General features: G+C 46.1%; 1 protein-coding gene across 1 annotated transcript in view; it reads left to right on the top strand.

The window, feature by feature from the left end:
• The window catches only part of COL26A1 (collagen type XXVI alpha 1 chain), a 168,972-nt gene extending 150,281 nt beyond the window's left edge, over nt 1–18,691 (top strand). Inside the window, exons 8-13 of the mRNA XM_055001831.1 lie at nt 2,122–2,214; nt 8,320–8,364; nt 12,821–12,855; nt 15,145–15,189; nt 15,624–15,708; nt 18,534–18,691. Of these exons, the coding sequence (XP_054857806.1) occupies nt 2,122–2,214; nt 8,320–8,364; nt 12,821–12,855; nt 15,145–15,189; nt 15,624–15,708; nt 18,534–18,691 (461 nt within the window). The remainder of the gene's footprint in view (nt 1–2,121; nt 2,215–8,319; nt 8,365–12,820; nt 12,856–15,144; nt 15,190–15,623; nt 15,709–18,533) is intronic.
• Nucleotides 18,692–27,957: the final 9,266 nt, after the last annotated feature.

The following is a 27,957-nucleotide window of genomic DNA, read 5'->3' as shown; positions in this document are numbered from 1 at the left end:
GCCCCCCCAAGTGGGAGCAGGCTGAGCCTTGGTGGGGGGTGGGAGGAGGGGTGGGAGAAGGGCCCCAGAGGGTTGGGGGGCATTTTGCATGCAAAATGCCACCCCTGGCAACACAAGCCTCCCCCAGCTGTCAGTGGTAGAGATTAGAGCACCTACTTGGGGAGGCCATGAAATGGCCCCCCCAAGTGGGAGCAGGCTGAGCCTTGGTGGGGGGTGGGAGGAGGGGTGGGAGAAGGGCCCCTGAGGGTAGGGGGGCATTTTGCATGCAAAATGCCACCCCTGGCAAAGGAAGCCTGCCTCTTCATTTTTTCCCCATAGGAAATAATGAAGAAAGATCAGCAGCAGCATGCTAACAATATGCTGCTCCTTCGCTTTCTTATGGGAGGATGGGGGGACCTGCTTTGGGGGGCCATAACATGGCCCCCCAAAGTCCAATCTGTCTGAAACTTGGGTGGTTGTTAGAGAAGGGTTAGAGGAAGGTCCCCACCAATTTTGGGCTTATTAGGTGGGAAAATGCCTCCTCCAGGCGTCCTGAAAGACGGAGGCATTTTCCCAAAAAAAAACCCCGAAAGAATGCCGAAAGAATGCCGAAAGAATCCCGAATCCCGAATCCCGAAAGAGATTCTTGTTTCGGCTTTCGGCTTTAACGGTAGAGAATCTTGTTTCGGGTAATCCCGAAACAAGAAAGCCGAAAGTTTTTTCCTTGCACACCCCTAGTTATCAGTCACTAGCAGAGTTGGGTTTGACCATCAACTAGGCTAGAACCCTGCTCCTTGATTCAATGCATCTCCGTCCTGTTCATGGGCTTGGGTTGCTTTATTGGGGCTTTGCTTTGCTCCACCCCTCTGTGTTGTGATTGGTCCCTGCCACGTTTAGGCCCTGTATAAAGGTCCTCCTCCTGGCAGCTAATTTCCTCTGGTACACCAAAGCACCTCTGCATGACTTCTCATAGATTCTGCACTTGCCTGTTCTCATACACTCCAGCTGTCCCTATTTTGTGGTACCTCTCCCTAGTAAATCACGGTCTCGGGGATGTTAAAATGTTTGGTGTGAGTTGCTACTTGGACTTTTCATTCTCTCTTTCTGAAGTCTCTGAAAGTGAAATGTTAAAGCAGGAAGCTTGTGTCTAGGTTGTGCATAAACAGGGCTCATTTCAAGGGGGAACATGCAGGAACGCAGTTCCAGCAGTTCCCCAAAGAGGTCACAGGTGGCCCCGCCCACCTGACTCGCAACCATTTTGGGCCCGTTTCGTCCTGGATTGAGGCTGAAACGGCCCAGATCAGGCCTCTGACGGGTGGTGGATCACTCTCCTGTTCAGCAGCAGCCCAATCCTGACCATTTTGGGCCCCTTTTCAGCCATTTTCAGCCCCTTTTTGCCATTTTGGGCCCAATTTCGGCCCTGAATGGCCAGGATTGGGTTCAAAGCAGCCAGGATAGGTGATGTCAGGGGGTGTGGCATACGCAAATCAGTTATGCTAATGACTCATTTCCAGTGATAGCAAAGGGTGTGGAATGTGCTAATGAGTTATTCTAATGAGTTATGCTAATGAGTTCCTCCAGCTCTTTGTCTATGAAATGACCCCTGTGCGTAAATAAATGCACGTGCAAGAAAGAACGCAGCCTGATCTCAACAGATCTCAGAAGCTAAACAGGGTCAATACTTACGGGTGGCCACCGATGACGATGCTGCAGTGGAAGGCACTGGCAAACCACATGCCAATTCTCATATTCGACAAATTCCTGAGAATGTCAAAGTAGTTTTTTTAAAAAGCTTGTTTCTAGTCCTCATTGTTATGGAGATAATGCAAAACAGAGTTGGAAGTAGACTTATGAGCCCTTGTGTCTAACCTAGTCCTCAATGCTCAAAAACGCTCGGGCATAAATATCTCCGTAAAAAGAATGGTGCATTGTAAAAGAAATACTTAAGTTGCAAAATGAGTGTTTCTTCCTACACATATCTGTCTGAATATGTTTATTACAGTATTTATATCCTGCTATTTTGTTATCAGGCTTGCAGTGGGTACCCAACATGCTATATTGTACAAAACAATTGTAAATCGATCGGCGGATTTCAAGGCACTTTGGTGACATTAATTTCCTTCTTTTTTCTATCTAATATAGATGGAGAACCTCAGCTAGCATCCACAGTCATTGATACTGTCCTGGCTGGTTTGCCTGGACCACGTGGTGCTCCTGGCCCTATTGGACCCCCAGGTAATAATGAGGCAAAGGTTTATTTTGTTTTATTTATTTATGTTCTTTGTAGTCTGCCTTTCTCACTGAGACTTAAGGCGGATTAAGTCCATGCAATCAACAGCTGGGACATTGAATAAACAATGCAATAAGGTAAACATAGCAGAAATTTGAAAAGAAGCATAACATTCAAATACATACAAGCATACAGAGATGAAACATTTCTGAGTTGTGAGTGTATTCTTGTATATATTTATTTCCTTCATTTATACTCTGCCTTTCTCATTGAGACTGAAGGTGGATTACTGTGCAGTTAAAGCAATGCAAACAGAACAGTATAATACATACTGTTAGGGTTGCCAGACCCATGCTTGGCAATCCCCGGAACTTTGAGGCAGGACAAGGCGGGGAAGTGATGTGGTGACATCATTTCCAGGTAAAAACCTGTAAGACCACAGACTGGGCAGATTCCTAGAGTGTCACTGACATGACACCTGGGCATGATGTCACCCCATCCATGATGTCATTCCCTCGCTGGTTTCTTTTCTTTTTTTAATTTACAATTTTTTATTTCATTTTATAGAATATACATAACACAATAAACATAGAAAGTACATTCAACAAGAAACTGTTATCAAAAGTAACTATATTTCTTTTATGAGTAGACAATTTCTCTATACTGAGACGAATTTTCTTCTCCTTAGTAGTATAACAATTGTTTATATTGATCTCCTTTGGGGTTTACTTGTAACATTGCTTTGTTTGATGATAGGTGCTCTAGAATTGGGAGCCACGGTTCTGAAAAATGGGACCTGTATTTCTGATTTTCATACCGTGCTAGACGATCAGCTATTTTTTTCCATTATGAAATAGTCCCGGAGTCAGTTATACCAATCAGTAATTGTTGGGGAAGTTTTCTGTTTCCATTTTGATGCACTTCCTGATTTGGTTATTAACAAAAGAATCCAAATTAACTTAATCCTGACTTTCGGTATTTCATGGTCTTTCCAATGCCTTAACAATATAATCTCAGGACTTAGTGGAATTGCATAGTTCAATATGATTTTTATTTCCTGTACTACTAACTCCCAGAATTTCCCAATATATTTACAATTCCACAAACCCTTTCTCCCCACATTGTTTCCGACAGTAAGGTGAGTTTACCTTGTTTATAGTGTGCATCTTAACAGGGGTCATGTACCAGTGTGTTAATAATTTTACTGTTTGATGGTTTGTGTTTATTTTTTTGTGGTGAAGCTATACGTTTGCCAAATTTCCAACCAATCTTCTTCTGTTAAATTTAGTTTACATTCTTTTTGCCAGATACTCTGGTAAGATAAAGGTTTGTTTTTTTTTATTTTGGCTTCTATTAAAATGTTGTATAATTTGGACTGATTGCCTTTATACAGTTTAATTAGCCTTTCAAAGTCTGATATCGGTTCCTTAAGACTTTCTTTCCCACGCTGGTTTCTTGTGTTGCAAGAAGGGGTGAGACCCTGTGGGGGCAGAAGGTTGTCTCGCACAATGGGCAACTTGGCAAGCCTACATATTATTAACAATGCAATAAAACTTGGGAACCTAGATCCATGCCATGATAATATTGAGACTAGACTACTATAATCATTCTACATGGGTCTACCTAGGCGATGAGTAATAATGCACTGTCAGATGTGCAGAGCCCTTTACTAAGAAAAATATGATTAAGTCCCTGGCCTGAGGAATTTACAATTTTTAAAAAAACAGACTCAAGGGAATGGAAGGAGATGGAGGCAGAAATAAAACAGGGGAAGAATGTATGTCTGCTATGCATGCATTCAGGAAATTCTTTATTTCTGTCAGGGCAGGGGACTTCTGAGAAACATTGAGTCTGGAGGAGGAATTTGAAGGAAGGGAAAGAGGTAACATCCTACAGAATGTTCTAGGCTGCTGTCCCAGGTGAAAGAGGCAGTGAGGCTGAATGGGCAGAATTGCTCAAAGGGACTGGTGGTGTTTGGCTGTCTGAAGGTGGGGGAGCCAGAGAGGTGAGGGATGCCTCCCCTCTCTGAGGTAGTTTTGTCTTGCCCTGAAATGAGAAACCCATTCCTGCTGATTCAGGTTCCATTAGATACATCACCGCTTCCCGTTCCTAACACTAATTTACAAATAAATAAAACGTCTTAAGCGGCTCGTCTGCCTGAGAGGCACTCTGAGCCGACCTCCCATCATGCTTACAAGAGGATTTTTGCCCTTCTTACCACAGGCCTCCATTTAGCCTTCATTTTCTCACCGCCTGGCCTTCTGTTTGCCAGGGTATCTTTAATTATTGAGGCGTCTTCAGTTTCCCCGGTGGGTGTCTGATGCTCGCGAGGGCTTCAATGGCAACAATTAGAGTTCCATTCAAAATGCGTCTATCTCTTCTCTCCCCTGCCTCCACCCAAAGATCTACAGGTGTAATTAAGACATTTTATTCCCCCCCCCCCTTGAAAGGGAAATAAAGGTAATAGGGGGCAACTTCTTAACAATGAAGCACGTCAAGTGGGACTGTTCAAATGAATGTTCCAGTTCTGTCAAGCATGGAGATGCAGCATGCTGGGAAGGGCTCTTAAAAATGAATTTGCTTGTTTTATTGATTTATTTTTTTAAAGGAGGATAACAGAACGAGTCTAGGGCTGCTAGTTTTGTTTTAACATTTGAGAGCCAGTGTGGTTATGACTGGAGGACGCCTCGTTTTAGATCCCCACTCCAGACCTGATACTGTTTCTGAGTCCATCTCCAGGTCCTCTCTTGGCTCTGTCAAGTAGATGTACACTGGGAGTTTTCCGTTGAACTTTAGATTTTGAGACTCATGGACACCCGTTCAGATTGGAACCCCATCCAGCGCCCACCTTGCCAAAGGTGATGGATCTGATGAAGAGAACTGTGATTCTCGAAAGCTTATGCTACAGTAAAGTTGGTTAGTCTTAAAGGTGCTACTGGACTCTTTTCTATTTTGCCCCTGGCCACAGGTCACCCTTTGCCCCCCTAGTCTAGTTCAGGGTGATTCACACTTTTCTTCCTCCGGTAGGCAGTGTGGAGAAGGGAGAAAAGAGTGAATTCCACACTGCCTACCGGAGGAAGAAAAGTGTGAATCACCCTGAACTAGACTAAGATAAAAGGGGTGACCTGCAATGTGTCAGGGGGTGGGTGGGGGTACCACCTCCCTGGTACTGTGGCACCTACTTGTTTCCCGTCTCTCTTGCAAAGCTAGCAAAGTGATGACAGCATCCTTGGAAGGGAAAGGGGGAGGAGAAGGAGGAGGGAGATCGGCTCCCCCCCACAACTATCTGCAGAGATGAATCTTTAAAACAACAACAAAAAAAGCAAGCTCCATTTGACCCATGAAGTGCGAGTGCAGAGTGACCACAAAGAGCAAGAGAGGGAGCGGTGGGGAGAGCGGCTGGCCAGCCCACAGAGGGAATCCCTACACTGGTGGTTCTCCCTGGTGGAGAATCGCAGTGAGCAGCCGTTCTTTGTCACACTACACTTCCCAGGGAAACTTGAGGGAACCCGACACATGAAGGACACATGTCGGATGTCTTGTGTAGGTTAGCCAGGTCTGGTGCCAGACTTTCTGGCGCCTGAAGCCGGGGGCAGCTTTAGGCTGTTGCCGCTCCCAAACACACATGCGAAAAGTGCATGTGCACCTGAAGGACGTGATGACAGCACTGTGTATGACATCATCAAGCAGCACGCCGCTGCGAGCCGGCCTCATTGGCACGCAGGTGACCTCCCAGCCCTTCCGCTCAGTTGCCCCGCACTGCCCTGGCCGTCTGCTGTTCCTGGCCCGCAGCTATGTGCTGGTGGTGGCGGCAAAAGCACGGGGCAACTGAGCAGGAGGGCTGGAGGCTGCCCACTCAGACTGCCCCACGTGTGGCAGGCGGTTGGGGTGGTGCATGGGTGGCTTCCCAGCCCTTCTGCTCAGCTGCCATTGGTGCTGCCACCAGCTCCACAGTGCCAGCCCCCGCCCCCGGTGCTCCCTCCAGTGCCTCAGTGCTCAAGGCGGCTGCCAGACCCGCCTCTATGGATGCGCCGGCCCTGAGTTTAGCTCTTACATGTAGCCCATATAACCAGTGTTGCCATTCACCTTGTGGCAGTGGGCAACTTCCCACCCCTAACTTCAGTTTCCTGCTCTCGATTATTTCAGTGGCAGGAGAAGAAAAAGGGTAATGTTGATGGTGACCCTCTAGGAATTTCCCCCATTCTCTGAGGTAAAGACTGTACAGACTGAGAAAAATTCTAGAACGGCATGGAAGGGAGTAACATCCGCCCTCCAAAACTCCATCCTCCCCAGCCACTGCCCCCCAGATCTGGGGCTGTTTCAGGACTGGAAACATTTGAGATGTGGTGTGCATCTGACTGGAAAAAATCCCCACTCAGCTGTGAAGCTCAGTGGGAGATGTAGGGCCAATTTCTTTCTCAGGGCCTAACCTACCTCACAAGGTGGATGGGAAGATAAAATGGAGTCAGGGAGAACCATATAGGCCACCCTGAGCATCTTGAAAGAAACTCAGGTTTGTGTTATGGATGCTTATACCATAATGGATGTGTTAGTTGTTCAGGTGCCATAAAACTCTTCATTGTAGAGGTGGGCAGCAATTTTGGCAACTGGGACGTCTCCTGATGGGCTGATGGCCTCCCTCCCCATCTGGGCCAGGCCACCCAAGGAATGAGAAGGGCTGTGCAGATGGAGGAGGCACCACTCCTCCCACCTGAGGCCCATATGGCTGGGTGAGGTAGAACCAACCCCTCTGTAGACCAATGCAGAGGATGCCCCCCCTTCCGAGCTGCTTAGTAGGCTGCCCCTCACTCCCTCCTCTGGATGGGCAGGGCCCTTTTCCTGGGCCGTCCCCCCCAGTCCCCCCTGCTTCATTGTTATATGGATTTTGTTTTAGAGGGAGGGGAAGACTGAGAGCTAAGCTACAAGAGATGAATTACACGAGGATGCGCATGTGAAGGGAGTCGCAATGTTAGCCAGGAAGCTGAATTTTAAAAGAGATCGGAAGGCTTTGTCAATTTCCCCTCTCTACAGAGGCAGCAAAGATCACTCCTCAGAGGGTTTGCTGATTTCCTCTTTGCCTCCCGAAGGCTCTGTCCTTTTCACCTCCCCTTCTAGGAGGCGAAGAGGAAATAAACAAACCCTTTGAGGAGTGATCTTTGCTGCCTCTGTAGATGGGAAATTGACAAAGCCTTCCGATCTGTCTTTTAAAACTCAGCTTCCTGGCTAACATTGCGACTCCCTTCACGTGCTCCTCCTCGTGTAATTCGTCTCTTGTAGTTTAGCTCTGAGAATCTGAAGGCAGCACCATTGCCACAGTAGTGGAGAGATCAGTTTCCGTTTTAAGTAAGAGAGTTTCTAAAATGATGGTTGGTCTAAGGGAGTGCAACTGACGAGCCTTTTGAATTCTGAGCTCTAAAGGATGGTTTTTAACACTGATTGGTTTTACTAGTTTCTGAGGGTTGTAAAACGCATTATGTGATTTGATTTGTCACAGTGAATTACTGCCGTTGCTATTTCAGGATAGAAGCTGAATTTTGAGCAGTTATGCTGAGGAGTAGGGTAAAATATTTAAAACACAAAATAAAACCACTCTAATCTAATAGTAAACTGGCTGGCCCCTATACAGATCCCTGAAAGTCTCACAGTGGAACCACCCACAGATAAGGTAGGGGTATCTCTTTGCACTTGGGGATACTCCAGGTTTGGAAGAAAACATGACCTTATAAATGAGAAGAAAAACCTGAAAAACTGGCTTAATAAGGACTGAGCCTGCTGTGGGGTGCATTTTGACCCGAATCGGGCCGCTGTGGGCTCAGGAGCTTGCTGTAATGTGGCCGGCACCTGAGAGTCAAAGGGGGGAGAAGAAATCTGTTTGCTCAAGCCCGTAAGAACTTAGAAGATACTGAGAAAGATATTTGGACGTACTTGTTACTATGGACTGACCAAGGCCAGCTTCTATTCCCACATGTCTTGCCCTTGTTAATCAAGTATGAATCATTGTGTCTGTCAAACAAACCTTTAAGTGTTTTGAATCAACATGTCACTTGTATTCCTTCTTTTGAAATCTCTCTTGATTCTCTCAACTGATGATACGGCTTTTCCCGCACCAGGCCCTCCAGGATCATCGGGTCCCAAGGGAGAACCAGGAACAGTGGGTGCACCCGGGCTACCGGTACGCAAGCCGTTTATTGTTTTATGGAAGGGGACAAGGGATGAACAGATCCCCACCTACCCCTGTTCCATCTCAATTACCTTTTGCTCTCTGAACCAGGGGTCTCCAACAGGGTCCCTATGGACACCATGGCATGCCTGCGGGTGGCCGGCAAACCCCTGGCAATTTGCCTCCTCGTCCGCTGATCGCCCAGCAATCGATGGGAGGTGTCAAACTCCCAGAGGTTGCCCGCCACTGGCAGACACCTCAGGAACGCACGCCATGCATGTGCTCCCAACTGGCACAGCAACGTCACTTCTGACATCATTGTGCCAGCCGCGGGAGCATTCCTGTGTTTCATTTGGCCCGCGGTGCCGGCACAAGTAAAGTGTCAGGTCTCCAGCCCTCCCAGCAGGAGGGTATAGGGACCTGGCAACCCTACATAGCACCCACTGAGTCCTTTCCTGGTGCCCACCATGTGTTTTTAGAAAGTGGGTAGAGCCAGGTGGGGGCTTTGCCCACAAAGGCTACTGATTGGCCACTGAAATTTGATTGCGCAGATTTTTGAAAATGTTGCTTCGGCAGCAGCTACCACAACAGCACAAGGATCTTCACTGTGTGACTGAAGGTAAGATGCAGCGGCCATTTTGTGGCTGGCTTAGGGTTGCCAGGTCCCTTGACTCCCCCAGCGGGAGATTGGGAACCCGGCAACTTCCTCGCCATGTGCCCTGGGTCCTGGCTTCATGCGCATGCACAGTGAACTCGTGCTCCTGGCTTTCACAATGATGTCACTTCTGGGAAGTGACATCATCATGTGTGTCAAAGGATGACCTGGGAGTGTCCCTGCGCTCACCAAGGGACTGGCACATGCGCTCCCGGCTTGCACGGTGATGTCACTTCTGGGAAGTGACATCATCATGTGGGTCAAAGGATGACCTGGGAACACTCCTGCACTTACCAAGGGACTGGCACATGCGCTCCCGGCTTGCACGGTGATGTCACTTCCGGGAAGTGATGTCATCGTGCTGGTCAAAGGGTGGCCTGGGAGTGCTCCTGCGTTTACCAAGGGGCTGGATCGGCCCACTGCGGGCACAAATCGGCCTGAAACAGGCCTACTGTGGGGTGCATTTCGACCCAAATGAGGCCGCTGAGGGCATGGGAGCCTGCTGTGCTGGCCAGGGGCACACCACACTGCCTGGGGGCACCTTGGGGAGTGTGCCCTCCCGCCGGCCAAGTAAGTGGATGGGGGGGAAGGCTGGGAGCAAGGGATCCCCCACCCCAGGTGGAGGAATGGCACCCCTAGGCTGGCTCCACCTCCTGCGGCAGCCATTTTGTGTTTATGCCCACTATCCTGGACTAGATTCCCAAAGGTGCCTGCAGGCTCAGAAAAGCTCTGCTCTAGACTTGCTTTGTGTTCTTCATGGATAAGCTGCCAACTCCGAAGCTGAACCAAGAGTGTCGGCTCAGAAGTTGGCTGGATTGCCCAGGCTGCCCAGTGAGCAAGACCGTACTGTGTTCCCTGCATCGGACACATTACCGAATAGATACTGATGGCTTTCTGTTTCCCTTCCCTTTATTTCCAAGGGCATACCGGGTTCAGCAGGGCCACCAGGATCAAAAGGCTCCAAAGGAGACCGAGGAGAAAGAGTGAGTGAATCCTCTTCCTAGCGCATCCCCATTGCCAGTACTACAGCCTCTGCTCCTCCCCTTCTTACTTCAAAACACTCTCTGCCCCCTTTTCCTCCTATTTAAAATGTATACTTGGTAGTAAAAGGAGGCAGACGGTGAAGGAGAGCCAGGGCGGTCCAGTGGTTAGAGTGTCAGACTAGGATCTGAGAGAACCAGGTTCTGCTCTGCCATGCAAGCTTGGGCCAGTGGTTGTGGTTGTGGAGTAAAGTGGTTGTGGAGTAAAGTGGAGGACAATGATCTAAGTCACCTCGGATCCTCATTGGGGAGAAAAATGGGGGTATAAATAAAATAAAATTTGGCTATGCCGCTGGCAAAAGCCAAGCAGAACTCCTTCAGAGAGGATAGATATGGACCAGAATGCTCATTCCATGGAAATGCATGCCTTCAGGTCCTGTTATTGTTAAGGAAAAGCAGTTGTGGAGGGGATTTTGAGCAGAGTTGCAGCAAGAAAGTATTTGGCACAGGCTGACTTGGAACAGAGAAATGATGGGCAGGGGAAGGGTGAAGTGCCCCTTTTCCTCTGCTGCTTCTCTACTCAAAATCTCCCCCTCCCAAGTGGCTTTTCTTTTAAAAGAAAGATGATGTTGGGAGCCCCGTTACATGTCTTTGTGCAAAACCAATAGTTAATTTCTGTACCTCTAGCTGTACACAGAAAAACAAATAGTCATTACTGATTTGGGGATTTTATTGAAGAGCTGTGACAATCACATGCTCAGGCTGGGCTTATCCAGAAATATTATTAATTTATTCTTCCTTTCGTCCTCATATTCTCAGTTATTAATTAAGACTTATAGATCAGAAGAGGAAAGGCAGACAGGCAGACAGACAGACATAGGCTCAGGCAGGGCTTATCCAGAAATATATATTACATTATTTAGTTATAGATCCAGTGGAGTTGGCCGTGTTAGTTTATAGTAGCAAAATAGAAACGAGTCCAGTCGCACCTTTAAGACTGACCAACTGTACTATAGCATAAGCTTTCGAGAACCACCACTGTCTTCATCAGATGCATCTGATGAAGACAACTGTGGTTCTCGAAAACTTATGCTACAGTAAAGTTGGTTAGTCTTCAAGGCGCTACTGGATTCTTTTCTGTTTATTTAGTTAGACATTTATGCACCACTTTTTTCCTCAATGACGACCCAAAGCAGCTTCCTTCGTCTATGTTATCTTCACAACAGCAACCCTGTGAGGTAGGTTAAGCTGAGAAAGAGTGAGTGGCCCAGGGTATCCCAGTGAACTTCCTTGGCAAAGTGGGGATTTGAACCTGGGTCTCCCAGATCCCAATCCAACCCTCTAACTGCTACACCATGAGGACTCAGTTCATCTTGGAACCAGAATGGCCTGCCTTTCACTGATGAAGTAAACCCATGTCAGGGCAGTTACGTTTCTGGTTGCAAGTGGGAGCTCACAGATTCCTCACATATAGAAATCTAGTGTATCAGGGAGAAGGGTTCTGTCCTAGCTATTTCCCTGACATGTTAGGATTCTCTGTACAAGGAGAAGGGTTTTTTTTTTTAAAAATTAAATACATTTATTTATGTGTTTGTTTGTTTGTTTCATTGTATTTCTATTCCGCCCTCCCCACAAGTGGGCTCAGGGCAGATTATATCATTTAAAACACAATATAGCCTAAATATGCAAATTAGCCATAAAAACAATATAAAAACATTATAAAATCTTAATGTTATAAAAAAGGTAAAGGTAGTCCCCTGTGTAAGCACTGAGTCATTACTGACCCATGGGGGGAATTCGCACCACAGTGTTTTCTTGGCAGACTTTTTGTTATGGGGTGGTTTGTGACGGGCCTTCCCCAGTCATCTACACTTTACCCCCAGGAAACTGGGTACTCATTTTACCGACCTCAGAAGGATGGAAGGCCGAGTCCACCTTGAGCTGGCTACCTGGACCTGGACCATTTTCACACTACTCACCTTCTTCCGGAACGCTGTGGAACGTGGCAAAAAAACTGCAGAAGATAGCGTCTTCTCGCTCGAGTTTTGCAAGATGTTGCGTGCGAGAAGACGCTATCTTCCGCGGGTTTTGTGCCATGTTCTGCAGCGTTCCGGAAGAAGGTGAGTAGTGTGGAAACAGCCCTGGCTTCTGCCAGGATCGAACTCAGGTTGTGAGCAGAGCTTGGCCTGCAGTACTGCAGCTTACCACTCTGCGCCACGGGGCTCTTACATAATCAGTTATAACAATAGTAATAAAAGAATAGTAGTGAACTTTGCTATAATTTTCAGGTGCTATTAAGATGTTAAAAAGCAGGGGTGGGGGTGGAACATCTGATGGGGAGGGTTAAAACATTCATTCATGCCCTCTCCCCACATGGCCTAGCCCAGCCTCAGCCGTATGCTTTGCGGAACAACTTTGTCTTACAGGCCTGGCGAAAGGACAACAAATCCTGCTGGGCTCTGATTTCAATGAACAGAGAGTTCCACCAGGCTGGGGCCAGGACCAAAAAGGCCCTGGCTCTGATCAAGGCCAGGCAGACCTCCCTGGAACCAGGGACCACCAGTAGTTGTTTTTCTGCTGATCGCAGTGTCCTCCGGGGCATATATAGGGAGTGACAGACAGCCCTGCAGATATGCTGGTCCCAGTCCACTTTGGGTTTTATAGATTAGTACCAAAACCTTGAATCTGATCCAGTACTCCACTGGCAACCAATTAAATACATGGAGGCGATGGCAACTTTCCCAATTATCCAAATTCCATTTCTTGGAAAATCCCAGTTAATTCATCCTAATTTTACTCCTAACAGGGGCAAGCAGGGCTGGCTGGAGAAAGAGGAGTAAAGGGCTTTCCTGTAAGTGATATGTTTATGTCTGTGCCTGCTGGCCCTCGGCCAACTCATAAATGTTAGATTTCATTCCTCTTCGCTGTGTGCCGCTTTTTAAAGGGGCCTGGGGGAGAAATTGAGGGTCTGGGGTTTCTACTTTCCTGGCGGGATGAGCAGCATAAAACTACTCTCGCTGGGCTGGTTGTCAGCAGCCATTGCAAATGAGGAGAAGGGGACGCTTAAATTCCCGAATGCCCCTCATTTGTTCCAAAATGTTCTGTATCCCCCCTGAGATTTGTGGATTGCCCCTTGAGGGTGGGGCATATGGTCCCCATTAAGAACCACCGGTTGATATTCTAGGACAGTGGTACTAACTGTGAGGCTCAGGGAGAGCCAGGGTCGCAATCACCCTTAACCAAAAAAGCTACATTTACTACCATCCCTGGCGCAAGGCCTGCACCTCAGGAAAGCCTGCAGCTTACCCATTCCTCTGCTGGTGGCTATTTCAAGGTGGGAACCAATTACCCACCACAATCTTCATCAGGCAAGGATCTTGCCCACTTTCCTGAAACATGGGGCATGTGCCACATTGAGGAACAGTGCTCAGAAGAGCCACAGTTGGCATGTCTAAAAGCCACATTAGGATTGCCAGGTCCCTCTATCCTCCAGGGGGGAGGGTTGGGACCTGGCACTTATCTTTCGCCACCCTGATTTGAATCCTCGTGTGCGTGCAAGGCGCGCTCATGCTCCGGCAACAGCATGATGACATCACTTCCGCAAGTGACGTCAACACGCTGAGTGTGCAGCAATGTCACTTCCACAAGTGACATTATCGCACTGGCTGCAAGAGCACTCCTGCACTCTACACAGCTCAGATTCAGCCGGTTTGGGGCCTAAATTGACCCCAAATGGAGCGTGGGGATGCTCCTGCGGCCGGCATGATGGGTAGGAACGCACGCACGGCACGCATTCCTGAGGTGCTTGCCAGTGGCAGGGAAGCTCTGGGAGTTTGCCCTTGCCTGCCAATCGCTGGGCAATCGGCAGATGAGGGGGCACATCCCTGGGAGTTTGCCCACCACTGGCAGGTACCTGGGAACCCTAACCACACGTAGCTCCCAAGCCACTGAGTGTCACTGTGCTTGGATATCAACTGAACTATATCTGTAGTGATTATGCCAACAGCAACCTTGTGAGGTAGGTTAAGATGAGAGAGGGTGTCTGGCCCGAGCTCACCCAGTGAGCTTCTGGGGCAGAGTGAATATTCAAGCCTGGATTTCCCGTATCCTAGTCTGACACTCTAACCCTTACAGCATTGTAGCTTAAAGCATGATTCTTTCCCAGATGTCACCCTTGACCATGTTTGCCTTCTCTGTATAGCTCTTTCTTTTTTCCTCCTGGAAATGACAAAAGTTGCTTCCGTCTTTCGCCAGTCATTCTGCAAGAGCCATCATCTACCCTGCCCCCAGCTTCCTTCACAAGAAGTGTCTAGAACTTTCCATGGCTCGCTCTTTCTCTCACTTTTAAAAAGCACAAACAAGATTGTCCTCTGCAAAGAGAAAGATCTTGAGTGGCTACTTCATGAGTGGGCTGTCTGACAGACGTTCAGTGGCTGGCATGATTAAAATGGGGGCTCTTTCTCCAATTAAACATTGAACACTGGTGGAGGACTATGTCGATTTTTAATATGGGATTTTACACAATGTTACTTCAGGGAGAGGGAGGTAAATATCATTAGAGTGGCAGTCCTTTGCTTATTTACTCCATATGTAAGTCGGTAGGATTACTTTGGAGTAGAAATGGGCACGAACCAAAATATGAACCAAAATTCGTGGTTTCGTGAACCAGTGGTTCATCAGAGCCCATTTCTGATGAACTGTTACTAACTTTAGGCCGGTTTGTTTGGTTCATTTTTCGGTTCATCACTGCAGACAGCCTGGCACCAATCCATCAGTTTCCTAAGCAACAGGGGATGGGCTTTCTGCAGACTTTCTGCTGACCCGGAAGTGCCGTTTTGCTGACTCAGAAGTGACATTATCACGAACCAAACGAACCAGTTCACGAACCAGGGCAGGTTCGTGAAAGTTCATGGTTCGTTTGGTTCATGAGTCGCAACGAACCACAAACCGCATGGTTCGGTTTTTTTCCGGTTCATGCCCATCTCTGCTTTGGAATAAGTGGTTGGTGGATTGCAACCCAAAGAAGCTACTGAAGGCCTTTCCCTTGGAGGGCACTTTTCTCCCCCTGAGGAAAGCAGTTTTGAGACAATAAACTCTGGATAAAATAATAAAATCTACATTCTGTTTATTTTGTTTGTAGGGTGATCCTGGCAAGAAAGGTGAAGAAGGAGACAAAGGTGCTGATGTAAGGATTCTGTCACCTTGGTAGCGCTAATTATATTTTCACCCCCATCCCTCAGCGTAAAACATCATGAGAATAAGATTGCTGGCTCAGACGAAAAGCCTTACTATTCTATTTTCAAAAAGTTGCCAGCCAAAAAGCCTCTGGGAAGTCCCTCCTCCTGGTCTACTGTCATTCTAAAAAAAAAAAAAGGAGGGGGGAAGTTATCCATATCCATGGAACTGTATTCCCCCCCCCCCCGCCCCTAATTTGGTTGTAAACTTGTATTTTTGTGTTTCTTTGTTTCAAATCCCCAGTGGGGAGAAATGCTTAAATACATTCACATAGAAATAAATTGTGACTACTTAATAGTGGAATTTATTTTCTGTAAATAAGAGATATAGTTCAAGAGCATGCACAAATGATTTTTGTTCCCCCCTTCTTTTTCTCTGTTGTAGGGTGAAGGAGTCCAGCAGCTTCGAGAAGCCCTGAAGATTTTAGCTGAGAGGGTGTTGATTTTAGAGCATATGATAGGAATTCATGGTGAGTGTTGAGCAAGTATTTTGCCTTTTTGAAGCAGAGCCGAGCTTATCACAGACAATTCTATGCACATTAGAAGACAATTCCTTGCCATTAGAATTCTGCTCTATAAAACCACGTTACAGGAGATGTATTGTGGCCATATGGCTTTGTAGGTGGTGTGACTTGCATCTTATTTCTACAGTGAGTCACAGCAGGTTAATTTTGGCTCTTTTCACATGTCTTACCGGCTGTGCAAAATCGCGCAAAACTCCCGGAATGAGGGTGTCTTCCTGGTGCGATTTCCCGTCATGACTCTGGTTTGTGGCGCGATTCGCCACAAACCAGAGTCATGATGGGAAATCGGGCCAGGAAGACGCCATCGTTCCGGGAGTTTTGCATGGTTTTGCGCCGCCGGTAAGACATGTGAAAGCGGCCTTTGTCTTCATTAAGGTCATCTTCCGAGCAGCCTCTTAACCAATTTGGCCAACTTACATTGATTAATCTGTATATATTTATTCTGTCCTTCCTTCAAGGATTTCAGATGATCTACACCATCACCCCAGATCTCTGCTTGTCACTTACTTCCCACAGATGAGGCTTTATAACCCAACAGCAGTTTCCTTTTTCTAGTTATTATTCCCAAATATCAATTAGCTTGACTCATTTAGACTGTGGCACAGTTAATGTATAGCTGGGTCACGTTGCTGCTCTGTTATGCCACTTTTCAACCTCACAGGGTTGTTGTGAAGATCAAGTGGGATGATCAGATATTTAGTATGCTCCCGGACAACAACAACAACAACTGCACGTATATACCACTCTTCTAGATAGATAGATTAGTGCCTCACCCAGAGCAGTGAACAAGTTAGTGTTATTATTATCCCCTCAATGCAGCCGGAGAGCTGGGGCTGAGAGGAGTGACTTACCCAAGGCCACCTACCAAGCTCATGGCCATAGTGGGATTCAAACTAGAAGAATGCTGATTCACAGCCAAACCATTTAACTACTGTGCTACAGCAACTCTGATGTCCAAGATTTGTTCTTCTTGAAGATCACCCACTGTTAAAGATACAGCTGTGAAGATACAGTCACAAAAGCTGGCAAATAGGAATGTCGTGATGGTGTAGATCATCTGAAAGCCATGAAGGAATGACAGAATAAATATATACAGATCAATCATTGGATTCCTCCAGTCAGGGCTGGGTTCCTCAGCTGGCCTTCTTGAGGAGGTAGAGAGGAGATAGCCAGCAACTCCTCCTGGAGCCAACAACTCATGGAGAGGAAAGTTTTGGAGATGCTGGATCCTGTTTCAGGGCTGGAGAATTTGGGCACCATTTAAAGAGCAGCACATCGTTGACGATTGAATTTACAAATTTTTGGAGCTGCCAACCCTCAGTTGGTTAGATTAATCAATTATAAATATTTAGATCAGCCAACAAAGTGATTACAGAATAGGAGTAATATGCATGTTTCGCCTAGCTCCTGCTAATAATCAAGCTGCAACCTTCTGAACCAACTGGAGTCTCCAAGTTGGCTTTGAAGGAAGACCTATGCAGAGTACATTACAGTAGTCTAGTCTCAAAGTCACCATGGCATGGATCCAGGTGGCCAAGTTGGCTGTGTTAAGGTACGAGTCCATCTTCTGGGCCAAATTGAGTTTGCAGAAGGCATTTCCTTGGTCCCTCATATTTATGGGACCGACTCTCTACGTATGCCCCCCACAGCAGCTTTGTTCATCTGAACAGGGCCTTCTGCAGGTGCCACCCTACAATTGAGCAAAATCAATAGCTGCCTGTACATGCTTATTCTCACCTAGTGAAATGGTCTGCCCATTAAGGTTAGGAGGGGACCCACTCTCCTTGCTTTCCACAGTCTATGAAAAACTAAAAGGAAATGGTTGAGAAAATTGTTTTGGTTAAGGGACAGGAACTGTGGACTATACTACAGTGTACCTACTGGATAGTCTGCTGCATTATTTACTGTCTCATGTCTAATTGCTTATGCTTTGTTTCAGCATTGTTTTGGCTCTGTATTGGATTTCTGTTTGTATTCAAGTTTCTGCAGCCCATACCCTGTTGCTTTGTTATTGAATTTCCGAGCCATTGATCATATTGATTCCCACTGTGTAATCTGCCTTGAGTCTCAGTGAGAAAGGCATACTATAAATAATGCAAATACATACATGCATACTGGACTCAAATCTTGCTCTTTTTCTGCACCTCTTCTGCTACTTTCACCTGAAACTATCTTCTATGATGGTATTTCTTCCTAACACATATATGCGTCGGCTGAATACAAATACTTTTTCCCCATCCAAAATTCATGTTTTATTTGATACCATTTTATGCACAATTTTATCAAAGAATCTATTAAAGCTAATACAAATCAACAAAGATTTCTTTAATCTCATGATTCCTTATTATTATTATTATTTGAATTATTCGAAACACAGTCAACAATAAGCAGAGGTCACATGTCATTATTGATTGGCCTTGCTAAGCTGATACAAGTTTCTGCTGGAGACCTAAGTATCAACCAGATATCGGCATAATATGTACGCTGTTCCAATTACACCGATATCTGGGTGATACTTAGGTCTCCGGCAGAAACCATTATTATTGTTGTTGTTGCTGCTGCTGTTGTTTTGTTGTTGTTGTTGTTGTTATACTGCAGGTTGGGAGGTAAGTTATTTTTAGGTCTTGCCACGGGCACCAAAATGACTCTATCCCCCTTTCTGTCCACTGGGATTCCCCGTACAGTCTGTGCTTTCCACTCTTTCTTCTTCCCCTCCACCCTGTCTCTCTTTTAAACCACAAACCCCTCCCCTGGTTTTCCTTTGTTTTCAGATTCTTTATCTTCCGTTGAACCAGGATCAGGCCAAGATGCAATCCTGGGCGCCCCGCAGCGAGCAAACGTGAAAATCAAACGGCATTATGCAAACCAGCTCCTCTCTTCACTGCTGGATGGCAGCGAGACCAAAGGAAGAAGCAACAGAAGCAAATAGGACAGCAGTAAGTTGCCTGATTTCCCACCTCCCTTAGCTGGTTTTGGAGCTCGTAGGAGGCAAGTGGAAGCTTTGTTGAGGAGAGGTACCATTCTGCAACCTCCTTGAAAGTCTGAGGCTTGTCTACGATAATTGCCTACTAGTTTTATCATTTAGACTTGCCATTTGCCTGCTGGCAGCATGCAGTCCCCCACTTCCACCTTCAATCTCCTGCCCTTGGTAATCTGAAGATTGGGAGGGAAAAAAGAGAGTAGAAGAACGGTGTTTATGGTGACCTGCTAGGAATTTTCCCCCAGGTCTTTATGGTCTTTAGCATAGAGATTAGGTGAAATTCCTAGAGTGTCACTTGGGACATCTGATTTTCTCTACTTATATATTTTTCCATGCGTATGTTTTTACTCCACACTTCCTCCAAAGAACGGAGGGCAGCATACAGTATACATATCATGTATGCTGAGACTGTATACTGTATGTCAGAGTGAGATCTGGGAGACCCAGGTTCAAATCTCACTCTGCCGTAGAAGCTCACAGGGTGACCTTGCCTCACAAGCTTGTTGTGATGATAGAGGAGAAAAATGTAACACTACACCACATGATCTTTTAAATACTTTTCATAGTCAGATTTATCTGTGCTGACTGGATCTTTGTTATCAATCACAATTTGCTCCAAATAACCATAAAATACACTTTTCCATCTCAGTGCTATAAGATGGACCGTTCCTTAATGTGAACCACCCCTGTGACTGGATAACTTCGTAAGGCAATTGAATACAAAATCCATATTAATGTAGCCAAAAGAAATTGGCTGGTATCCACTAAGCATGGAGCTTTTCTCCAGACCAAAGAGATTTCCTCCAAGTTAAGCTGCTGTTCTTCTTGAGGAAGAGCCATTAAGTCAGAAGGAAGCTCAGGCTAGGAAAACGTCATCTAGTCTAACATAGGATATAGCCCAACCTTATATAGTATAGTTCTAGGTGTCCCCAGTGTGGCACCTATGGATACCATAGTGCCTGCTGACACTTTTCCTAGTGCCCACCAAGTGTTTTTAGAAAATGGGTGGGGCTTTTTGCCCAACAGGGCTTCTGATTTGCCATTGCGGATCTGATTGGCTGAACATATCTTTAAAAACATCCCTGTGGCAGCTACCACTACAGTGTTTGTTTTGTTCTCTCTCTCACTCCTCCTTTCCAGTGTATTTTTCAAAATTACCCTTCTTTTCCCCTGCACTTGGGCTTCCTCTGTATGTATGTGTCTGGCTCCACCTCCCATGGCAGCCATTTTGTGGTTGCACCCACCACTATTTGTCATCATTCCAAAGGCGCCCACAAGCTCAAAAATGTTAGGGACCCCGGTAGTTTATATGATTTTCCTGTCTGAAGGCTTATTTCTGTAACAGGTACTTTTACTGGTAGGTCCAACAGCGAAGGCTGAAGAGATTCCGGAGACTTGGGCACCGTTTGATTCCTGTCAGAAGTCCCTGCAGGCCAGGATGGAACACACGTCGGAATAGGATACATTCCTTAAACTCTCCATGAGCTTTAAAATGTATACCTGACAGTACAAAGTCATATTTTTGTCCTTGTGTACATATCCACCTTGGGTGATAACATTAATGTCCAGAAACCATATGAAAGACACTGATATCTCAAAGGGTGTCCTGATGACTCTTAAATCATCGGTTTTTCAAATTTCTGATCTTCAGAGAACTCTTCCCACTTGCTGTGGAACCACCATTTTGTTTGCTGTGGTACAGGGATGCATTCTAGAAGATTCCAGGGCATGATTCTAGGATGTGTGATCAGTTCAGGCAGAGCACTGGAAAAGTCAGTAGAAGCACCACCACATGTCTTTCTTAAAACATACCAAACTTTCCCCTTTGAGTGCACGTTGCAGAAGAAAATATATTGTGGTGCTTTAAGTGGGTAGCCGTGTTGATCTGCAGTAGAACAGCAGGATTAGAGTCCAGTGGCACCTTAGAGCCCAAAAAGATTTTCAAGGTACAAGCTTTCAAGACTCAAAGTTTTCTTATTCAGACACCTGTAGTGGTTGAGCTTTCTTTCAGAGAAGCTTGCCCTCCACCACTTGACCTTTTCTTTGAAGGACCTGGATAAAATTCTGAGGAACATCAGGGTTTCCAAGAACTCCGTTTGAAAACTGTAATTCTAAATTAGTCTTCTTCTCTGCCCATCAACACAGCCTGGATAGGGATATCTATCAGCTAATGTTTTAATGGTCTAATCACTGCACTTTGTGGTCAAAAAGAAGGGTGTAAATTAGGGATGCTTCTGAATTTTGCAAGTTTGCCAGTTCGGTTTGAATATCACTGTTTCGATTTTGCTCTTCCCTTGTGTACATCAAACTTAGGAAGCCCTTATTTTCTGTCCATTTTCTCCTTATTTCTTCGTGCCCAATTTCCCCCATAAAATATACTCATTGTTCTACATTATTCATGCATCAGTAGATCAACATGGTACATTATACAGATAAACGACATACATATGAATATGGTGTAAATGGCAGAAAAAATCTGCAGAAGAAACCGATGAATTTATCTGTGCCAGCATCGAAGATAAGTGGACCGAAATTGTTCACAATGACAATGTGGGGGAACAAAAAGAATCAGCAAAGGGCAAGTTCACCTATATGAATCCTTTAACTAAATAACTAAAATGGTATCAGATCTGTCAGAACATCAGTGTTAGGGCTTCTAAAATCCACCTGTGATCTGCCAGATTTCCATCTTGGCTGCCCGCAAGATTTTGCCCTAGCTCCTCCCATGACCCACAATTCCATTCCAGTTCTGCCCCATTAATTTCTTCCAGGCTCTACTGTGGACTGCTAGCTCTTCTTTGGCTCCGCTCCATCCACACATCTGACAGGGACTGGCAGGATTGCCAGTACATTTATTTTCTGCCAGCGTTCCTGTGGCTTTCAAAGTCATATTGATGGAGAAGGTGCAACAGGTGATGCTTTTCCAATCGCTGCATCACTGTGCTGGGGGGGGGGGAAGCTACATCTGTTGAATTCCTGCCTGTAACAGAGCGGTAAAAGGCATAAAAGTCCTTACCTGTCCTTAGGTATACTGTTTGAAGTATGCAGGGCTGACTTCCCCAGACGTTGCTCAGCTAGTTTTCTGGCTTAATCTTCTCATCCGATCCAAAACTTGGTTTTAAAAAACAAAATAATGGCCCAAAACTGGTATTCTCAGGAAGCTGAATTATTTTTCCCCGTAAAACTGCTTGCGCTCTTCTTTGCTTATGCGGAATAGCAGAATCCAAAATTCTTGTGTTTCAAGAGCTAGTTTACACAGCCAAGGATAACTGGTATTGTTTGCAGGGAGGACAAATTGTGTGTTTTCTTAAAGATGTAGAATCCCTAAAAATTATTTACTTTATCCATTGAGGAAAGAACAATTTCGATAAAATGAAAAGGGGCGAGTGGGGCGGGGGGGAAGGACTCCCTATAGCTGTAAGCTGTACATCATGATCCAATGTGTGTTTACTCATAAATAAGCCCCACTGTGTTCATTGGGGCTTTCTCCTAAGTAGCCATCTGTATGACTGCTGTCTGGTTGCACTCAGCGCAGCTCATAGGCACTTCACATGCGCTCCATGGCTAGTTTCCCACATGTATCAGTTTGCTGTGGATCAATCTGATGTGCTTGTCGGTTCAGATTGTTTTGCTTCTATCTCATCTCTCCCTGTGGGATGTACCATGCTGCTCCCTCCTTTTCTCCTGTCAGTCATGTCTGTTCCCATTTCTTTCAGCCGTTCTTCTAAGCTTTAAACCTTTCCTGGTTTCACATGCTCTCTTTTCTTCCTCCTTCCAGTTTAAGGAGGTTTATACCACCTTAGAGGCAGAGAACAGAGGGAAGCTGTATGTGTGCTTCAACAGAAACTCTGATCAGTAAGGAATGCAAATTTTTTAAAAATGTGACCCCGGTCCCTCCTAACTTCTTCCACTGAGGGAGAAGCCGTGTAGTGGGGATATTTAAAAGATCACATCACAGTTGTGCAAGCACCCTTACCATGTGCAAACTGACCAGGTCCATAAGGTGATCTGAACATATAAAATGGCTCTCTCTTCTGAGTAAACGTAGATAGGACCGCCCTGTATGTACGATGAATTTACTTTGGTGAATTGGCTGAATTTCTTGAATTGGCTTCTCTCAAGAGATGAAAGCACACTTGCTTACTCATGATATTTTGGTCTTGGTGGGTTATTGTACCAGAGAAAGGAAAAGAAATCTTTCAGGGCAGCCCTCCCTTTGAATGGTTGTTTTCGTTCATTAAATAGAAAGGTATTTTGTTAGTATCTCACAATGATACCCTTGCTGGAGGATTTTATTTCCATTGAATCAACTATTGATCTGTCAGTTGGTTGCAAGGCAGATGAATAAAGAAATAAACGTTCTTTCGTTGGTTGAAAGATATAACCAAAAGCTCAGTACTGTACATCAGTGGTTTCAGAGCCAAGCTACAAGTGAGGAATGACACTTGCCTGGCAAGTGAACAGACTCACATGTATTCCTCCCCGTTCACTTGCCATTCACTTGATCAAGTGGAGCACAAGTGAATGGCAAGTGAACAGAGAGGAATACTCGTGAGTCTGTCCACTTGCCAGGCAAGTGTCATTCCTCACTTGTAGCTTGGCTCTCAGATGACCAGCGCTCTTACAGCTCCTTTGTATTCTAAGAAGGTGCTGTAGATTGATTGATGTTTCTTGTAACCTAAAGACCAAGATACACTTTCAGTGCCAAACAGGGGACTCAAAATGCCAACTGCTGCTTTTCCCCTGCAAAGTGACAGGGGCTGGGGCACAGGTGTAGTTTGCAGGGGAAGCGATGTAATTTCCTGTGGGGAAAGTGACCGGCAACAGCTGCTTAACCAGTCCCATCCCCATTAGTTTCCCTCTGCTATTCCCTTTGGGGTTCTCAGCTATGCATCAAGCACACAAAAGGGAAGGGGAAAGTTGCAAAGGGGGAAACTGCAGACGTTGCAAAAGTTAGAAACAGGTGTATTTTTTTCTCCCCTGCAACCCATTCCTTCCTTGCCACACACACACACACACGTGCAGCTTGCACTGGCAGCTCAGGTTCCCAAGCTCCTTACGAGTCAGTGCAATCATAGCTCAGCCCATAAGCTTGTCTCAAGCCGGCATTCCCGCCTTCTGTTTTCCCTGTTCGCAGAGTGACCAAACTACCTGTGGTTTGCAATTGCTGTGAAATCCACCGATGCAAGAGGTGCTATTAATGTCCACAGAGCACATTTTCAAGCAGACATGTGTGTTAAGTAAGATAGTGTAGTTGAGTCAGACAATCTCTATATAAATATATATTAAAGTGATATATTTTTTAATTTATATCCGTGTGTTTTGTATGTTTGCCAATGTCCCGGCTTCTCTTAAGTGTAATAAGCTTAACAGCCATTTGATCTCTCCCAAACTGGTATCATGAAGTTTTTTTCAATTACAATGCTAATAGTTTTCTTTGCATTAAGCACCATTGATTTAACAGCTGCATGTAAAGCAGTGAGCCCTGAACAGCAACTGAATTTCTGGAAGGGACACTGGAGTCAGGGAAAGAGGGCCATGCCTTAACTTCTGCATACCAGACCGGGTTGAATGTCTTGTTGTCACTGATGCAATCATACCCCTCTTTTGATCCTGTGCTTCAAGGCTGGCTCCAGGTTTGGGGGGCCTGGGCAAGATGCCCTCCCTACATTAATTGCGATGCTCTTTGGCCATAAACTCACTTACTGCTGCCATTCTAGAAGATACTCCTTTAAGCCCCATTGGCAGGTCTAATAAGAGTCATGTTCCACTCACACTATAGCTCCAACCTGGAAACGGGAGAGTGCCCCAAGGGCCTCTGGGAAATGGTCACCCATTTCCTAGTAGGAGTGGCTTAACCAAGTATTTCATGGTGGGAGTGGCTTAACCAAGTATCTCTGATTGGCAGTGGGTGCTCTTCCAGACACTGGATCTCATGCCAAACTATGCTGTTGGCCTTCCCTGGGTTAGAAACTGAGCCGGTCAGGTGATATCCTTCACAAGTCCTCATTGAGCCTCCAGTTGCTGACCCCTAACAGAAGGAGGGAGAAGTCCAGCTTTCTTTGGTGTGTAGATCATGCGTTGTTACTGTTCAGGTTCACTACCTTCTCGGTCATTGTATCTGCATTTTTTTTCCTATTTTGCTATGGGGTTTCATTACTGTATATGGAATGTTTTGTACTCAGCCTTTTCTTTGGGGTTTGTTTGCTTATTTTTTTACAGAGCAGAGTGGGAACAATATTAAAAGAGCCCACAGATACCCAAATGCCTTGTTATTTAATGCACTGAGAAATAAAACATACTGTACATGAAAACAGAGTGTGATGCTTTCTTTAACAAAGCAGCCGGGGGTGGGAGGGGTGGTGGCGTCTGCATGAATGTTGCTGGGAAGATGCTCATCTACAGAGCCAACCTGGCTGGGCCAAAACCAACGTTCAGTAATTTGCCTCCAAAGAAACATTGTCCATGGGAGAAAGTTGTTTGACAAATAGTGTTCGAATCACTCAGAAAAAGATTGCTCGGATCGCTTGACCCAATCGGATGCACCAAGAGCCAAGATGGCAGCACTTACAGTGGAGACTCTCTAGGAGACAACTTGGCCGTTTTCATACAGCTTACCAGCCACGAAACATCATGCAAAGCTCCCGAAATGACAGGGTCTTCCTGGCGCGAACATCGCTGTCATTCCGGGAGCTTCGCGCAATGTTCTGTGGCCGGCAAGCAATGTGAAAATGACCCTTAAATGGCCCTCCATGGTTTCCATATTACTTGGTCACCTCCACTGCTGGCCCTAAGAAGAACAGCCTTCTATGGGGAGGAAAAACTGCTTATCTCAGGAGCTATGTATCAGCAACAGCACTAGTGGCGCCGTAAGGACACCTGGGGGAGCATTCAAGTTGCTCTCTGGAATGTCCACAATCTGGGATGCTTATGTGCCTATGAATCTGATTGGATGTGTAACATAAACCGATGTGATCCAAGGCTGCAGTGGCCATATGTGGATTCTCTAACAGACATGTAATGTCAGAGGCAGAGGTAAGGGTGTGTGTGAGTCGGGGTCCACAAGGCAGCCTTGGGCAGAGGCAAGGCAATGTGGTATATTGTTCAGAGCATCAGACTAGGATCTGGGAGATGCAGGTTCGAATCCCCATTTTGCCAGGGAAGCTTGATAGATGACCTTGGGGCAGTCACACACTCGTAGCCTAACCTACCTCACAGGGTTGTTGTGAGGATAAAATGGAGGGGAGGAGAACAGCACTGGGGAGAAAGGAGGGGTATAAGTGATTAAATAAATAGACTGCAGCCAGGATCAGCAAAACTGAACACTGGTCTGCACCCAAGTTGCTCAGCCTGGAGGCAGAAACTTTTTATACTTTGCAGGCTAGATCCTATGGAGCCCTTCAGTTAATTGCCCCAGCAGCTCTGATCGAATGGAGGGTGTGCTTCTGCTGTTGGTCATAGGGGAGGGATGCTGTGGTACAGAGAGCAGGCCAGCGGCCCTCTGTGGGCCCAAGCAGTACTTGGCAAAGTTTGGGGAGTTGCTGGCTGGGCCCAGGTTCTGGGCTTACAGCACCTGACGCTTGAATTCTCCTGAGAAATATTGCCATACAAACCACATTCACTGATGCCGAAGTTGGGTGCAACAAAAAAGGAAGGTATTTTTGATGCAAGCAAAAGAAAAGGACCACCCCAAACATGAGTACTTAAATCTTATAGTCTCTGTGATTGTATTGAGTGAGTCTTGTTTGTTCATTTTCAAAGCTTTGCTTTTCCTTGTTGTCATCTTCTCTTGTTTTGCTCCCCTTCCCCATCCTTCTGTAGGGCTGTCAACTCTGGGTTGGGAAATTCCTGGGTATTTAGGGGGTAGAGCCTGAGGGGGTGGAGTTTGGGGGTGGGAGGGACCTCAACAGGGAAGTGATGGCATAGACTCCGTCCTTCGAAGCTGCCATTTTCTCTAGAGGAACTGATCTCTATAGTCTGGCCATCAGTTGTAATCCTGGGAGAATCATAGAATCATAGAGTTGGAAGGGGCCATACAGACCATCTAGTCCAACCCCCTGCCCAGTGCAGGATCAGCCTAAAGCATCTCTGACACATATTCAACCAGCCTCTTCTTGAAAACTGCCAGTGGGGGAGCTCACCACCTCCCTAGGCAGCTGATTCCACTTTTGAACTACTCTGACCGTGAAAAAGTTTTTCCTAATATCCAGCCGGTACCTTTGTGCATGTAATTTAAGCCCATTGCTTCGAGTCCTGTCCTCTGCTGCCAACTGGAACAGCTCTTTGCCTTCCTCCAAATGACAGCCTTTCAAATATTTAAAGAGAGCAATCATGTCCCCCCTCAACCTCCTCTTCTCCAAACTAAACATTCCCAAGGCCCTCAGCCTTTCCTCATAGGGCTCAGTCTCCAGGCCCCATCTGGAGGGTGGCATCCCTAGTTACATAAAATCTGTTGGGGGGAACATTAAAATAGCCCAGTATAAGCCAAGCTCTGTCCATTGAGAATTCTGACACTCCTTTGGAGATAAGGAGAGGTGGTTGAGGGGGCACACCTGGGAAAGGAGGCGTCCCTGGACACATTTCTCCATCAGCCATCTGTATTAATCTGATATCCCCTTATCAGTTAGTTCTTCTTGCTGCTCTCTTTCTTACTGCCTAGGGACAAACAGCTGCTAAAGGAGCAAAAGGGATGCAGACTGATAGGGAAAAGAGAAATAAGATAATCAGAGATAAGACTGATGAAGGGATTCCATATGATTTTCTTTCCTTCTTTGCCTCCAGGGACAGACTTAATAAGTCTCAGGGCCAAGCTACAAGTGACGAATGACACTTGAACGGCCAGTGTATTTCTCCCTGTTCACTTGCCCTCCACTCAATCCACTTGCCGTTCAAGTGTCATTTGTCACTTGTAGCTTGGCCCTCAGTCATTGGGTCCCGTATAGTTACTTCTCTGTGATGTGGAACAAATTTGTTGTATGGAGAAGTATTCATTTACTCAAGCCCCTATCCACCATCAACCAAAGCAGCACAGATCGAGAGTGTTAGCAAGAACTGGAGCAGAGTTTCATCCATTAAAAATACTAAAATATGAATCGGTTGGTGCGCCAAAGGCTGGTAGTTTGGAAGAAGATGTACAGTGAAGCGGAGCTTATATCAAACCAGAGTTTGGCCCCAGAATGGTTCAAACCCCGCATGTCTCCATACTCCTGCCTTTG

This window comes from Eublepharis macularius, chromosome 17, assembly GCF_028583425.1.
Source record: "Eublepharis macularius isolate TG4126 chromosome 17, MPM_Emac_v1.0, whole genome shotgun sequence".
Taxonomy (NCBI): domain Eukaryota; kingdom Metazoa; phylum Chordata; class Lepidosauria; order Squamata; family Eublepharidae; genus Eublepharis; species Eublepharis macularius.
The sequence above is the reverse complement of the archived record's forward strand: the minus strand, read 5'-3'. Positions and strand labels throughout refer to the sequence as shown.